Below are 17,786 nucleotides of genomic sequence, written 5' to 3' on the forward strand. Positions count from 1 at the left end.
ATCTTGTAGTACTCGTGTACGTCATAGACCCTGCTAGTAGCGACGACGCTGGCTCAGGCGAGATGTAAAGCCCGTCTGATCCTCTTGCCATTCAGTTGGCGGATTGTACGGGTATGTAGTGATAAGCTGCTCAAATATCTTGTAGTACTCGTGATAGTCATAGACCCTGCTAATAGCGACGACGCTGGCTCAGGCGAGATGTAAAGCCCGTCTGATCCTCTTGCCATTTTGTAGGCGGATTGTACGGGTATGCAGTGATAAGCTGCTCAAGTATCTTGTAGTACTCGTGTACGTCATAGACCCTGCTAGTAGCGACGACGCTGGCTCAGGCGAGATGTAAAGCCCGTCTGATCCTCTTGCCATTCTGTAGGCGGATTGTACGGGTATGCAGTGATAAGCTGCTCAAATATCTAGTAGTACTCGTGTACGTCATATACCCTGCTAATAGCGGCGCTGGTTCAGGCGAGATGTAAAGCCCGTCTGATCCTCTTGCCATTCTGTAGGCGGATTGTACGGGTATGCAGTGATAAGCTGCTCAAGTATCTAGTAGTACTCGTGTACGTCATATACCCTGCTAATAGCGGCGCTGGTTCAGGCGAGATGTAAAGCCCGTCTGATCCTCTTGCCATTCTGTAGGCGGATTGTACGGGTATGCAGTGATAAGCTGCTCAAATATCTAGTAGTACTCGTGTACGTCATATACCCTGCTAATAGCGGCGCTGGTTCAGGCGAGATGTAAAGCCCGTCTGATCCTCTTGCCATTCTGTAGGCGGATTGTACGGGTATGCAGTGATAAGCTGCTCAAGTATCTTGTAGTACTCGTGTACGTCATATACCCTGCTAATAGCGACGACGCTGGCTCAGGCGAGATGTAAAGCCCGTCCGATCCTCTTGCCATTCTGTTGGCGGATTGTACGGGTATGCAGTGATAAGCTGCCCAAGTATCTTGTAGTACTCGTGTACGTCATATACCCTGCTAATAGCGACGACGCTGGCTCAGGCGAGATGTAAAGCCCGTCCGATCCTCTTGCTATTCTGTTGGCGGATTGTACGGGTATGCAGTGATAAGCTGCTCAAGTATCTTGTAGTACTCGTGTACGTCATATACCCTGCTAATAGCGACGACGCTGGCTCAGGCGAGATGTAAAGCCCGTCTGATCCTCTTGCCATTCTGTTGGCGGATTGTACGGGTATGCAGTGATAAGCTGCTCAAGTATCTTGTAGTACTCGTGTACGTCATATACCCTGCTAATAGCGACGACGCTGGCTCAGGCGAGATGTAAAGCCCGTCCGATCCTCTTGCCATTTTGTAGGCGGATTGTACGGGTATGCAGTGATAAGCTGCTCAAATATCTTGTAGTACTCGTGATAGTCATAGACCCTGCTAATAGATAACTGATCATTGACATTCAGCTTTCCCAAAAATAATGATAATCATAAGGATAATGGTAGCAATAATTTTAACTACAACATCAAATTTATATTTAGGCTACTTTAAAATTTGTTTTCAAATAAAAAACCCTAATCATAATACTAATATTTTCCTACGCGTTGATGATGAGTTTTTGCTGATACACAGTATACACCAGTAGTTGTTTATTTATGTAATGTTCTGCAGCGTGTAGGAAGGTGTGGGGCGTTGAACCTGTTTGGCTATCTGCGCTGACTGAGAGCTTGTCACTAACACTCGCAGTTGTATTAATCCTAAGTGACACATCTGATTGAATCCATATAATGAATGCTGCTTGTCCCTACTAAATACAATCAAAGACATTTATTCAATTCTGCATGTCTAGCCTTTTCAGGTTATATGTTCATGATACGTGGCTCGCATACAAAACTTTTCTTACCAATTTTTTTTTTAAATTTTAAGGGAGATTTTTTTTATAAATGCTGCTTTTTGCCCTGGCTCAACCTTTTCAGTAAGATTCTATTAACCTATGCTTATTCGTGCTATTCTAAAGTTTTTAACACCACAAAATTGCAAGAAACACACTTGCAATTGTACTACTAATGTAATGTTAATTTTAAGTAACATGTAAGTATACAATATTTTATAGGTATGGTAAATTGAATTTTGAACTGTGAAAACTTAAAAGGCTTTTTCAACTATCATTTTACGTACCACATTTTGTGTACCTACTATTGAAGTTAATAATTTGAAACCACCACAGTTCACCAGTAAATTAGCCACGTTTCCACATTGGTCAGCTAACTTTTAATTGACAAACTGATCGTATATCAATGCTCTGTAACACGAAAGTTTGCTAATCTATTTCCAATGACCGGCTCCATATGTATAACTAACTTAAGTTGAGAGCACCACTAGACTACAAAGCAACCTATTTTAATCAAGTTCTAATGTTATACATGGCTTACACTACTGTGCTCAGTTTTGTCTGCATCTAACTTTGATTGAACTGTCGGCGGCAGACTATGAACAGTTAATTTCTACTATTCGGTTCAATATCACTGCTTTTCATCAACACACAGACCTTATACCTTTATCAAAAGATTACGTGTTACTTCAGTAGTTAAATTTCTTTGGGTTTTTTTTACTATAATTTTATTTTTAATAACTACACATATATTATACTATTGGCAGTAACACAGCTAATTATGACCAGAAACATCGGTGCAAGCTGGAGTAATAATTATTAACGGTATTTTATTTACTTCACATTTGTATTTTTATTTACACAACCCGTACAGTCCAACACCATATATTATGTTAGGCCTAAACATATACGATATGCGATAAGTTAAGTTAATAATTGCATTAGTGAATAAAAATTACAATCGATTCACAAAGGAGTTATATAAAAACCCCGAAACCAATTACGGAAACGAAAAAAAAACACATTCATCCAATCCAAAACGCTAAATTAATCCACAAAACGTCCAACTTGACGGAGTGTACTAAATTTGAAAGTTGTAGTAATTGCTTTTCAGACTGCACAATCCCACTAGTTGATTGTATTGATTATATGATTGAAATGCAGCATTCGTCCTGCTTCATTCATATTGAGACGGCTTAAGTAAATTAAAGTAGTTGTTAAAAACTTGTATTTTAATCGACGACGTGCATTTACTTAAACGGTAAATATTACAAACAATCGTGGAGTGACTTTATACAGAAACACATATTTTTGACGTTTTGCATTACGTTTAAGTCTACTTTGAGTTGATAGTCGTATTTCTTAAATGAGATGTTATATTTGAAATCATTTTAATTTTTAAATAACAAATGTATATTAATGTTAATTAATTTCTACGACATTATGTGCTGAGACAAATTAGTTGATGGTAAAATAAACTTTTGGCATGTGGTAAAAATGTAATCAAATGTATTTATGATGTGAAGGCAAGCACGAAGAAGATTGTGAGGTGAGGTGAGGGGACTAGTTGGGGGAGTACAATGGTGAGTCATAGAGGGGATGAAACTCAGCACTTGTTATCAACGGCCCTGCTGAGGGGACGGGAGAAATAACAAGAGATACTCCAACTGAACTGATGATTACCGGCGACGATTTGTTTGACAATGTCAGATTTATTCTGAATACTTTAGAAATAATTTGCAACTGGGGGAGTTGACAACAATGTTCACGCTCATTTGTATAGGGTGGAGTGATGGGATTGAACATCTCATTATCATATCAGAAATACTGGATGAAAATGTAGAGGTGTCCATCAGTATTATGTTGTCTGACATGGTGTACAGGTTCTAAACAAGGCTATTGGATGTTATGTAAGGACTCTTGAATCGGATTGACATATCTACACCTTTTAGCCACTAATCTCGGCGAAATCTGATCAAAATCGTAGCAACGAGAAAGCATAACGAATCACGTGAGAAATGACAAGGTGCAAAGCAGCGTAGCGTAGCTGATGGAACTAGACGTGGCGGAAGATAAACAGCGGGAGATCGAGGTGGAAGAAATTGTATTGGCGGGACCGTAGAAAAACTGGACTCGACAACAAAAACACTTTGCAAACACTGCGCAAAACAGCAACTTGGGAAACACCAAGCGATTTGAGTTACAGCGAGTTATTCATCCCGCTTATACCATTGCAATAATACTGCGTCACTGGCGTTAAATACAACATGTTATCACACGACTAAATGTAGGTGGTTTAATAATGATCGATATTTCACAAACTTTTCTAGTTACGCATCTTTGTGACTATACAGTTTGTGCAAAGCTGCGCTGTGGCCATAACACCTCTTCCCCTCACCGAATATTCACTTCATTATATCGCTACGTTGGCATCCCCGGCTTTAGCCTCGCCTCTTATTGTCCAGGCCTTTTGTTTAGGCAAGTTTATGACTCCGGTTTACCTCTAAAGTGGTTTATTATTTAATATTTTGTAACATAAATAACTTTTTCAAGATTTTGAATTTTCCTCCGTGTTCCTTTAATATTGCTTAGGTGATCAATTATAAATATAATTTGCATATCATTGGTAGGATATTGATGTATGATGTCATCGTATCCCATATTTTAAACCCTCATAGCGGACGAAAGTTCTCACAGCATGACGCGGAATCGCCATGACGAATCGTCGACAGTCGTTCAACAACCGAAGCTGGAATGTCAATTGGCGATCGCTGCTGGAGACCATGCGGAAGTCATTACGTGGTAGCGCTATAGCGCAGCGCTGGCAGCGACAAAACACAGCGGTGCAGACAGACACGACTCATTACTGCGCTAATGATGCTGCTCTCTGGAGGCATTCATCACCACGATAAGAAAGCCTCGTTTCCACTCTGACAAATTAAATTTTTGGCAGACCCGCAAGTCGGCCGGTGCGAAGATATTAATTCAAAGTTGCTGCAAAGCATCAATTCTCGTCTTATCAGACTGAGACTGAGATCCGCGAGCGAAGGATTAACGTTCTCGTAGGTCGGGTGTTGTGCGAGTGTGATTGATGACATAGCGAATCTCACCCAGTGATCGCGAGCTCCACACACCTTGTCATTACAATGGGGTAATTACAGAGTCCCCGAGTTAATAGCTTTTAATTAGTGCCGAGGGTTGACTTTAATTACCGTGAATGACGCATTGTCATTGTGATTGGCAAAAAAGGCTAAAGCCCCGCCTGTCGCCTCCCGTGCCCGAAATACCCAGAGGGGCCCGGCAGCTGCTCCTAATGAATCTGGTCACCGTTGTAACATTGGCTGAGTTTAGACGTGACGTATTGTTTTGGATGTAGAATCGAATTATGACGTAGTACAAAAGTAACACTTCCAATGTACGTAATTTTGGGGAGAAAGGTATGTCATAATACAAGCAGACAAGTGGAACAACACTAAATAAAACTGCAGTATTGATCCGAATTAGAACTTCACACTGTACAATAAATACAAATATACAATATAGTGTTATATATGTTGTGTATAAATATACTGTTGCAAATATACAATAAACAAAACTAAATAATGTGCCTAAAACCAGTTATAACCCACCTTAAAAATGGATTCCTGTTTCGCGCAATGCAAATGAAGCTATTTGACGTCAACATGTATGGGCGACAGCATCGCCACAGGACGCAGCAGTCACATTTATTTTCGCTCCAGCGGGAATGTTGTACGTGAGTGTCGTTTGCCAAACATTCACTCATTTCTCGCTTGACGCGCCTCAATTTGCAACTACAACTCGCCAAATTGCCTCGCACATTCTGCCTGGTGTGCGATTGCAAATATTGGCCAACTGATGAAATGGGCGTTGAATGAGTTATGGATTCATGATCCATACTAACTACACTACACTATAAGTATCACGACGTAATAGATCATCAACATTATATTGTGTCAGTTGTTTTTGTGAACGATAACTTCAACTTTTCCGAAGAGAATAGTGCATTAGTTTAGAAGTTGTTATAATCATAGGCTATGACGATAAAAAAAAGAAAATCACACTATTCAGAAATAGTACTTTAAATATGGCAAGTGAACCCGTAGACTGTATCTTAAACTGTACAATGATTCAAAACATGTGATTATGATGCCTAATAAGTGTGTTTAACGGACGTGCTAACTCACATTACATGGGTCACAGCACAGCGGTTATAGCACGTGTAGATCTGCCAATGTTTATAATACAGACCTCGGCTCACACGACCTTGTACTGACCTTCAATGGACACTCGTCAATAGATCTAACCGAATGTTAACAAACAGCTGCTATGTGCAAGTGTTCGTAACGTAAAATTTCAATATTTTGGCACAGTAATAAGATTGATGGATTGTGAAAAGGTTGCATTTTGTAATTGGTGATATTACCACTATTACTCAGAGTTCATAACGTTTCTAAAGTTTAATTTTATTAACTAAATTAATCCCTCGAATCATTAGTTCTCTTTTCTCAGTAATTTATAATACTTCTATACATTTACTACCATCAGCGAAGTCATTTACATAACAGACGAACAACTGTTCGAACAATCCACCCTAAATCCTTTGAAGCTGCAATAACAAATTGAACGCCCGCGGCCAGTTGTGAAGGGTTGCGATTGGACGTGATGACCATCTGCTGTGTGCGTTCTGCGTTCTGCTGCGTGTGCAAATGTACGCTCACTTTGTCACATTATGCGTGTAGGGTTGTTGACCGTCCTTTGTAATCAAAATGGCTTTGAAACCCGAAGCGACGCTCGCTGACGCGACAAAAGCCTCTTTGATAGACTTGATTGTACGTACTGATGCAATCGCTAACACAACCTTAGTTCTAAACATACTGAGATAAAGTTTTATTTTCAGCTAACTAATTTATTTATACGATTTAAAATGAGATCTACTACTCAGAAGTCGTGCACTATGAACAAAGCGTTTTCACACGTATTCATTGAAATTGTCACGGTACAGAAAAGATGGTCAATGGTCAATTATTGATTTTGTAATTGTAAAGAGGTGAAGTCGGCTGGAATCCTTTGAAGTGTTTCATAGAATTATTAATTTGGATAGTTTCGTAGCGCTAGAGCGCGCGTGTTGGTCTACAAACATCAACGAGCAGAGAGCAGAGATAAGGTGTTTAGATAATGTGAGACACTGTCCAGGCCTCCTCCAAACATAGCGTTCCCTGAAACCGTCCGTACCTTGGTCTACAGTGCGGGGCTTGATCGTACAACAATGAAAACAAGACTAGGAAACAACATCTCAGTGTAGTAAAGCAGTTCAATTAATTGCTCACGCCGCAGACACTGTCAACTACATGTAAATCATAATACTATTGTCGTACTGTCGTGTTATAATCGTATTGAGCTTTGGAATCAATTGTGCATTTTTGCAACGCAAAGAATTTCCATAAACCTAAACTATGTAATACCGTCATTTATATATGCAGTTTTTCATAATTGTACGGGTAACAAACTTTACGTTCACTAAACTTTTTTAAGATTAAAATTTTAAATAAGTAGGCCTAATGCTCCCGTCACAGTCACCTACATTCTAAATATAGTTTTTGTATTTTGCTTGGTTTTCAATATTCTACAGTATTTCAACAAATTATAGAAGAGCTACTGTGTAAACGCTAGGAACAACCTATTAGGGATAGCATGCTGCATCTCTGTAAAGAAGATTGTACTATAATGGATATCAAATTTTTGTCTTTTAGGAATTATTGACTTGTAAAAAATGCTGTGTCAAACAAATGAAAAAGCATAAGATTTTAAAGTAGAAACACTTATCATAGTAGGTATGCTAGTTCGCAAGACGTGAGTTGTTCTCTTGTTGTTGAGTTGTTGTTTATTAATTTATACTTTTGATCCATTTGTTTTTATTTAAACAACCCCAAAATGTGATAAGTATAGTCGTACGTTTTCTGTGGTATAGTGGACGCGAACCCCATTCTTATCATGAATGTGATAACCTCTTCCCTTCATAGGGATTCGATCAAGAACGTTGGTGCCTGCAGCTAGATTGAATGCTACACTATCCTTGGACTGCGAGGTCTGTTGGGGTCCGAGTTTGTTTTTGTGTCACAGCCATAACTTGGCCACGATACTCCATGTTCTGGTCCACGACACTAAACCACCACTTCATGCATTTAGATCTGTTCATTAAACTTTTTTATCTTCCATTCCCTCTTCAAATTGTTTTTATTCGTGAAGCCACGTATTCGTCGATGGGTAGGTAGAGTTTATGTAATTACCTATTAACGTTAAATGGCTGCTGTAATACGAGCAAGGTTATAATTACACTATCGTCAACTCGGGTGGCCGTGTGTGCTATTATAACAAGCAGTTGGTTCCAATGATTATTTGTGATATTGTGGACAATTGGCGAGATAAATGTAGTTACTAAACTACCAAACTAGAGTACTATTAGCACAATAAACCAAGTCATAACTGCATTTAATATAAAATTATTTTATGTTTTCAAAAATAACCATGCTTTTAAACTTAATACAGCGATTTCTCAATTACCTGTATATGGATTTTAGTAGATAATGTCATTTTCGTGTTCTACATTAAATTGTGAATAAGAATAATACAAAATGACAGAGGATCAGTTGTAAAAACACCATTGTAAATAGATTCAAAGATAAAAATTAAGATGTTTGATAAAAATAAAAAAAAAAAACAATGGTCTGGTGCATTTTTTACACCCTGTATACAAGAATGTGTCGGTATATGTTTAAAACTGCGCCATTTTATAAGCTTTCCAACTATATGCTACACTATTGAGGTTTAGATATTTTTTTTGTTTGTTTTAGTGGTTTGAATGCCAGAAAACAGGGAACTTTTTTACTGTTTTACTGTTCAAGCTGAAACAAAAATACAACTTTTGCTTAATACATGCCGACTTTCTATGTTTTAAATGTTTAAGACACCATACTTTGTAGCCTTCAAACCACTAAAGCGTACATAAGCAGACATAAAGCTCAATGGTGTAGCATATTGTTGGAAAGGTTATAAAATGGCGCAGTTTTTAACATATTTCGACACTTTCTTGTATACAGGGTGTGAACTAATCCAATTGACCAATGTTTTTTTACATTTTTATCAAACATCTTAATTTTTATCTTTGAATCTATTTACAATGGAGTTTTTACAACTGATCCTCTGTCATTTTGTATTATTCTTATTCAAAATGTAACGTAGAACACGAAAATGACATTATCTACTCAAATCCATTTACAGGTAATTGAGAAATAGCTGTATTAAGTTTAAAAACATAGTTATTTTTGAAAAACATAAAATAATTCTTTGGGAAGCTAATTTATAGACTTGGAACATTTTAAATGCATCATCATACTGCATTTACTTTGTACTTACACCAAAAAATTTTTGTCACACTGAGTACCAATCACACTGTTTAACTCAATTATAATTTGTTGATCCATACTGTATTTATTATTTGTTTATAAACTTGTTTTTTATGGCTTCGCCGTGTATAGTTTATTGTATAATCAAAGGGTTATATCATTGACTATAGTCAATGGTCAAATCAATCAAGATGGTTATTTAAACTTATACGATTGTAACATTGTTTAGAGGCGCCCTAAAAATTTAAAGATGTACTTTTATAACATTAACACCTTGTTAAAGTAAACTATTTGAAAATGCCATTTATAAACAAAGTACGTTTGCATTTCCAAGTAACGATTACAGTATATCAAAGACTAAAGTGATTGATAACAATATTGAATTAGTGGGACGTAATGAATAACATACACATACTCAAGTACGTGTTATATCACAACGATCCTCTGTAGGAATCATTAAAAGTTCGCTTTCAGTTTACATAGAATTTTTTACATCTTGATTATCACAGAAAGGCCGTAGTGTCAATTCTTAAAACCGCAGAAGTTTACTATGTGTGAAACCCTTATAATTTGCTTGTACATTATAGTATATAGTAGTTGTTATTAATATCTAATTATCTGTATTTTGTTTTGTATAAGCACCAACGTAGACATTGTGTACAGTACATGGCCGGGTGGCCCGGGTGGCTCCGGTACAGTGACTCACAGCTGGCGAGGGTGCCACGCGCTAGGGGAGTCGCCCCTCAGGCTCTCGAAAATAATTTATTCATATAGAAATACGATACGCACTTCCTCCGCGGCTTTATAAAACGATTCTGATTGTAAAATCAATTTTCCCCTCCTTTCGCCAGAGAGGGTCTTACGACGTGCGAAATATAAGTTTGGTACTCAGAAGTCCCGGAACGTTGGAATAATTTTCCCGTGAATAATGATCAGGGAATTATTACTTTGTAAAAATTGTTTAAAATTGCATTTATGTTTTGTTTTTAGGTTTCTTACTTCTACCTACAACGTAATTAGTATGAATTATATTTAATAAAATTATATGAAAACAACCGAGTGAATAACAATGCTTAAACAGGTAAAACGAGAAAATAAACATTGTAATATTAAGTGTTGAGAAGTAAAGCTCCTTCGTGACACTCGAATGCTTATTTCTTTAAGAGGTTTTACTTTAAACAATAAGGAAGTAATCTCCTCAGACGGGTTTGAAACAGCTGTTAACTTCAGTCAGAGTGAGGTTCAACTTACCTTCCCCCCCTCCTCACTCTCAGAGTCTCTCCACCCTTAACCACAGATTACAATCCACCCCAATTCTCACCGTCTGCTTTCATTAACTTCGGTCGCTGCCTCATACAACCGCAGTAGTTGTGATACGTCTATTAATTAATTAAACCTTAAGCCTTTGCTCCGTTAGTTCTCAGGACTGTAAGTTGTGGAAGTGGAACATTTAACTTCTCGTCACAGCATTTAATTACAACTGTTGTAAACAAATGTCGCAGTGCCTCAACAGTCAATATTGTAGTCGTGATGTTTGATACGATCGCGGTACAACGTGCGAGTGTTCATCAGCTGTCTCAAGTGGCTCAAGAGGCCGAGGTCTGGAGTGTGGAGTGTAGAGACTGTAGGGCTATTGAACGTCAAATACTCTCGAACCCAAGTCGTCATCGTCCACTCGGGACCGGCTAACAACATCGTTATTCCTTATTCTGTCACTTGATGTTCTTGGACCGTCTAGGCCTCCATTTGGTCAGAAATAAAAATAGTGACAACATCCCTTCTCCATAACCAATGCTCTTTGTATTGCCGTTTATTTTCAAAGAGGATTTGTTTCTTCATCTAAAATTTCATCCTTCAAATTATTGCAAAAAAAAGACGTACCACAAAAAAGCATTGTACAAAAAAGAAGAATACTGTAACTAAATGTATGAGTGTAGGCTGTTTAAAATATCACTCATTAAAAAATGCGTATTATCTAAAATTCTACATGGTTGTGAGGACTTTCCAACCTATTGCTCCGCTGGTCACGTCGAGAGCTCCGTTTGGCACTTTATATGTGACGGAATGTGGCATGTTTTCGCGTGTAACATACGTGAACGTGTGTATGTGTGTCTATACAGTATAGTGAGAACCTCAGGCGCGTGGCGACGCGACAACCTCTTGGCTCACGTCCAGCTGAGACATTACCGTCAAATAACCACGTCTCCGGGCATTTATCTCAATCGATTCAATTTTCTTGTCAGCGATGAAATATTCTTTTATAACACCATTATTTATCATACTCTAACCCCCTCATCGTTTGTCGATCAATGCAGCATAAATAAAATGGCCACACCATAAATCGAGTGTTACATAAAAAACTAACTGTGTTTTAAATGCATGTTGGCACATTTCTTTGTTTTAAAAGTCTTGAATACACAAATGTTTTTTTTTTTTCAAAACACATTCCCTCGTAGATATACTCAAAATATTGAAACATAATAAACTGAATTAGATGAATCGGCAAGATGGTTCTTTCTGCGCCAAATCTAAATTTTCTCTTAAGTGTATTTAAATGTTTGCATTTTCGCTAACCAACTTGATTGCATTTTAGGTTGGTTGGAGTTTGACAGCATGTAGCCGTTGACTTGAGTTGTAGCGATGGATGACACGGAGATACAGGAGACCGTGGAGAGTATCCTCGGAAAGGGGGTGAAGGTGGTGGACTGTGAGAAGAAGTCCTGTGTCAAGGAAGAGGAGGTGCTGCTGGTCAACGGATGTCCCATCAAGCTAGAGGGCGAGGACGGTGCCGCTATCAGGGAGGCGCTGCTGCACGGTACAGTCCCTCACTGCGACCTCCTCAACCAGATCCTGGTGCGGGCGGGGATCCTGCGGGCGCCGGTGAGGCTGGAGACGAGCCTGAGTGTCAAGAGTAGTGTTGTGACGAGGGAGGAAGTGAGTGTGTCGCGAGGAGGACAAGTGGTGGACGAGAGGTCCAGGGAGACCAAAGAGGACAACTTCTACACCAGCACGACTAGTGAGGTGTGGGAGCCTGTAGGGCTCATCCCCGACCCGAGCCGGAGTCGGTCCAAGATAGACTCGTCGACGTCGACCTCGGGGTTCCCCCAGGATTACTCCAGCTCTTCAGCGTCGTCCTCTAGACCCAACAGTGACGCTTCTACGACCGCCGAGTCGCCACTCTTCACCTCATCTAGTCACGTGTGGAAGAACCCTTCCAGGAGTACGTCCTCCTCGTCGGAACCGAGGAAGAGTGAGAGTCTTTCCACGACATCCTCATCACATTCCCCTACTACATTTACGGACTCTGAGGACCAGACGGATTGTGCAAGTGTTGAGCTCCTAGGAGGACTTTCCCTAACTCCAAAATGTCAAGGAGGTGTCCGACTGTTGCCCAGAAACTCATCGGTAAGTTTGCTGTACTTAACCTTGAAATCCCTCTGCCATTTTAATCTATGTTACTGCCATTCTAAATGTAAACAATCATATTATATAGCACCTGAATTTTGTTTCCTGTATTCCGAAAAAGATCAATTAAATGTCGTCCAATTACATTATTTTACTCGTCATGAATTGATGCATCAAATCAGATTCCACTATTTGTTTGACTTAGTGTTCCTTATGTGTCACATGTTCTTTCTACATTCATTTTACTGAGTTTAAATTGTATTTAGTCCCTTCAAACATCATCACCGAAGTTGAATGCTAGGTTCATCGAATGGATCAATCAAATTATAATATGACGGAGTTACTTGTGTTCTGATTGTCCCGAGCTAGGACCTACACCGTCTTCGCGGGCTGTCAACCGTGTAATGTCTTGGAGCGCTTCCTGCGACTGACGTCTCTGATGCAACCTCAAGGTTCCACTGACAACACTTGTATGAATATCGGTCATCACCTTGCTCTGAGGTGTTGAGTTGATCCAACAATTTTCTAGCTTTACGTCTCTGTTTCGAAACGCACTTTGCATGATTACAGGTTTAAGTAAAGCAAACCGTCCATATTTTACTGATTAATCTTAAAGAGATATACACTTACCTGATAGAAAATGTATTTTAAAATTGTGTCATTTTTGAGAGTTATTTAATAGGTTCTAAATAAAAATCGAATTACAATTTTCAATACGTAATACATGTATTTCCTATTTGCAATTTATTGTTTATAACCTCTCAATTTAGTCGCAATACGTACATCAATTTTACGACTACATACCCTAGAACTGACCGCTGACCTCAACTGGCCACTAACAGTTCCAGCGGATATTTACGGTGGCCATTGCCCAGCATCTCAGTGGTCATTTCGCTTTCTACACTTTCATCGTTCCACCGTGTTATAAATAGCCTACCCAGAACAATCGTGGCGATGGTCGCTGGTCGCATTTCAATGTAGTGTCTGCCATATCTGGCCTCGGCTGCCCTACAAGGCCCGTCTGCTGCGCCGCGCCGGCACTCTTTAGTTTTCCTTCTTGCTAATTCTCAGGATCAAAGAATATTCGTTTTTGTTTTGTTCTAGAACCACTAAACATGCATTTGGTGTTTTCTGGACTACTTTAGTTACAGCCAGTTTGCTTTATGTCGGGAATGTTGTATAGTCAGGTTGGGTAGCAGGAAAATATTTCAGTTCTGGCAGACAGGCTGCAATTTTAGGTGGTTATAGTATACAAGTTTCTGAACCTAAAACCACCCAGACCCCAATTTTTAAGGACCTCGGTCGTCCGTAATGACGTCATCGAAATGGCGGTCGTAAGAGGATGCTGGGTCCCCATGAATTGGCTATAACGACCGAATGCCTGAACCGATTTTTATGAAATTTGGCACACAAGTGCTTGAATACATTATGTCGGCCTGGGTTGAAAATGGTCAAGTTTCATCAAGTCATTTCAAAATGGTGGCCATTCAAAACTAAAAAAATATGAGGAATATAATTGTGAATTGTTTTATACAGGGTGAGTTTTAAATGAGTTCCCCCCTACTTTTTTATACATTTCTTAAGATATCAACTCCAAACCACGTCAGATAATTGTAGAGTAGCGATTACTTCATTTCGACTAGTTTTTATTGTATCCGTTTTTCGTTATCAAGCTTTCTTGATAAAATATAACAATTATTTTTATTTAAAATGTCAATATTTCAAAAACCAAACATGACAATGAAAAACGGATTGCGGCATTGAATTCAACATAAAAAGTAGTTCAAAATGATGGGTCACAACACCACCTTCATATTTAAAACAATTTATCACATTTCAAAATGGCGGATCCAAGATGGCGGCTGAAAAAATACATCCGTCATAACCGAGTTAAAATAGGTCAACAATGAATGGTGGTGTCCACTTATCCTTATCTAGCACTATTTTGAGATTATGGCCTTAGTTTGTAAATCCATAATGTTATAATGGACAAAAAATAAAGTTATAAAATGTTCTCATAATTTTAGAATGGATCAACATTTTTTTTTAACGGATTGCAGCATCGTATTCAGCGTAAAGGTTTTGTTTGAAACGGTGGGTCACAACCCTATCTTTACATTTGAAAAATAACTTTGTTTCCAAAATGGCGGATCCAAGATGGCGGCCAAAAATGTAAAACCAGTCAAAATGAAGTTCTTACTACTCTACAATGATCTTACATGGTTCAAAGTTGATATCTTAAGAAATGTATAAAAAAGTAGGGGGGGAACTCTTTTAAAACTCTCCCTGTATAAACCAATTCACAATTATTTTCCTAATAATTTTTAATAGTTTTGATCAGCCGCCATTTTGAAATTACTTGATGAAACTTGACCATTTTCAACCCAGGTCGAGATAATGTATTCAAACACTTGTGTGCCAAATTTCATGGAAATCGGTTCAGGCATTCGGTCGTTTAGCCAATTCATGGGGACCCAGTATCCTCTTACGGCCGCCATTTTGATGACGTCATTACGGGCGACCAAGGTCCTTAAAAATTGGGGTCTGGGCGGTTTTAGGTTCAGAAACTTGTATACTATAACCACCTAAAATTGCAGCCTGTCTGCCAGAACTGAAATATTCTGCCACTATATGCAGCTATACGACCCCACTAGTAGTAGAAATAGGTAAATGAGTAGGTTGTTTTATTGTACTTTGAGGAGTTATGTGAGTTGAGACAGAAACCCCTTAAAGTGTAATAGCTATTTATCTTACAAGGGTAGTAAGAGCGTTTTTACATAACGCAGGTGAACGTTGTGCGCAACGAGCGGAATCGAGTTGCATAATTTACCAAAGTGATGTAAACACGCTCTTGCTTAACGTGTAACGTACCAGATTTTACCCGACCGGACAATATACAGGGGGTTACGTACAATATTTTTCATTATCCATTTCACTTATCTTCTAACAGTAACGTTAATTTACAAACAAAAGCTAGGATAGGAAAATTCTTCAAAGCATAACAATAAGATTCAAGCGCACAGATGATTTCTAGCGTTAAACGTCGTTAGCTCCATAGAGGTTTTAAGCACTCAATGTTATTTAAATGGGTTTCATTACCTCACTGAGTAAGTTTTTTCAACTTACATCACTCGAGAAGTAAAGAAGTTGTATACATCACGCTTGGGATAGGTAAGTTTAACATGGCGGGTTAGGTAAAAAATATATACGCTTATATCTTACAAAATTAATGCAGATGTTGCCATAAGACAAATTTAATGTGACTATTTTAAGGCCACGTTTCCAAAATGGAATTATATCTGAACATTAATGTTGTAGACCAGTCAAAGGAAGGACATTTTCCAGTGTAATGCAAGCAAGTGCATATGCCCTCCTGTATAAAAAGTTGTTTTATTCTGCCAAGCTAAATATTATGCTTCAGAAATCTTCCCTTGTCAATTTAAATACTTATTCTCTTTTCACTGTAGTGTTGTGTGGTTGTGTACTTCTACTGTAGGCCTGTGTGTGTGTCGCCGGACACGAATGACACACCTCGTTGCACTTTCCGCTTTTGCGTGCACACTGTACAGTGTGAGTGTACACGCACGTGGAGTACAGTACTGGACTGCAAGTATACTGAGTGCACATTCGCGACAGTGAGAGAGCTAGTATAATGCACACTCTGTACAGTGTGAGTGTACACGCACGTGGAGTACAGTACTGGACTGCAAGTATACTGAGTGCACATTCGCGACAGTGAGAGAGCTAGTATAATGCACACTCTGTACAGTGTGAGTGTACACGCACGTGGAGTACAGTACTGGACTGCAAGTATACTGAGTGCACATTCGCGACAGTGAGAGAGCTAGTATAATGCACACTCTGTACAGTGTGAGTGTACACGCACGTGGAGTACAGTACTGGACTGCAAGTATACTGAGTGCACATTCGCGACAGTGAGAGAGCTAGTATAATGCACACTCTGTACAGTGTGAGTGTACACGCACGTGGAGTACAGTACTGGACTGCAAGTATACTGAGTGCACATTCGCGACAGTGAGAGAGCTAGTATAATGCACACTCTGTACAGTGTGAGTGTACACGCACGTGGAGTACAGTACTGGACTGCAAGTATACTGAGTGCACATTCGCGACAGTGAGAGAGCTAGTATAATGCACACACTGTACAGTGTGAGTGTACACGCACGTGGAGTACAGTACTGGACTGCAAGTATACTGAGTGCACATTCGCGACAGTGAGAGAGCTAGTATAATGCACACTCTGTACAGTGTGAGTGTACACGCACGTGGAGTACAGTACTGGACTGCAAGTATACTGAGTGCACATTCGCGACAGTGAGAGAGCTAGTATAATGCACACTCTGTACAGTGTGAGTGTACACGCACGTGGAGTACAGTACTGGACTGCAAGTATACTGAGTGCACATTCGCGACAATGAGAGAGCTAGTATAATGCACACTCTGTACAGTGTGAGTGTACACGCACGTGGAGTACAGTACTGGACTGCAAGTATACTGAGTGCACATTCGCGACAGTGAGAGAGCTAGTATAATCAGTGTTTCCATTCGCGGGATTATTATCCCGAAAACGGGATATTTAGACCTTGAGCGGGATTAAAACGGGATGCGGGATAAAACGGGATTTTCGGCTGTAACGACTATTTGGATTTTTTTCTAGTTAATTTTAGAGAAAAACTAACTCAAACTGATTAAATACTGTAGCAAATTATAATAGTGGTGTTTAAAAAACCTTATAAACATGATACGTCAAGTATAATACTAGGTATTGTACAAAAAAATCATGCGGGATAAAACGGGATTTTTCACAATTTAAAAGCGGGATAAAACGGGATTTCTCGACCCAGTAAGCGGGATTATTTTTTTGGTCGTGTGGAAACACTGAGTATAATGCACACTCTGTACAGTGTGAGTGTACACGCACGTGGAGTACAGTACTGGACTGCAAGTATACTGAGTGCACATTCGCGACAGTGAGAGAGCTAGTATAATGCACACTCTGTACAGTGTGAGTGTACACGCACGTGGAGTACAGTACTGGACTGCAAGTATACTGAGTGCACATTCGCGACAGTGAGAGAGCTAGTATAATGCACACTCT

The 17,786-nt window shown here is 39.2% G+C and overlaps 1 protein-coding gene across 1 annotated transcript in view; it reads left to right on the top strand.

Annotated features, from left to right (window-relative positions):
• LOC128997686 (uncharacterized) overlaps window positions 1-17,786 on the top strand; it is a 96,940-nt gene that overhangs the window by 38,970 nt on the left and 40,184 nt on the right. The window contains exon 2 of the mRNA XM_054423342.1: window positions 11,856-12,667. Within this exon, the coding sequence (XP_054279317.1) occupies window positions 11,903-12,667 (765 nt within the window). The 5' untranslated portion in view covers window positions 11,856-11,902. The remainder of the gene's footprint in view (window positions 1-11,855; window positions 12,668-17,786) is intronic.

This window comes from Macrosteles quadrilineatus, unplaced genomic scaffold (genome assembly GCF_028750875.1).
Source record: "Macrosteles quadrilineatus isolate MER2022 unplaced genomic scaffold, UCM_ALF_1.0 Scaffold_1__1_contigs__length_201487025, whole genome shotgun sequence".
In the NCBI taxonomy this organism is placed as follows: Eukaryota; Metazoa; Arthropoda; class Insecta; order Hemiptera; family Cicadellidae; genus Macrosteles; species Macrosteles quadrilineatus.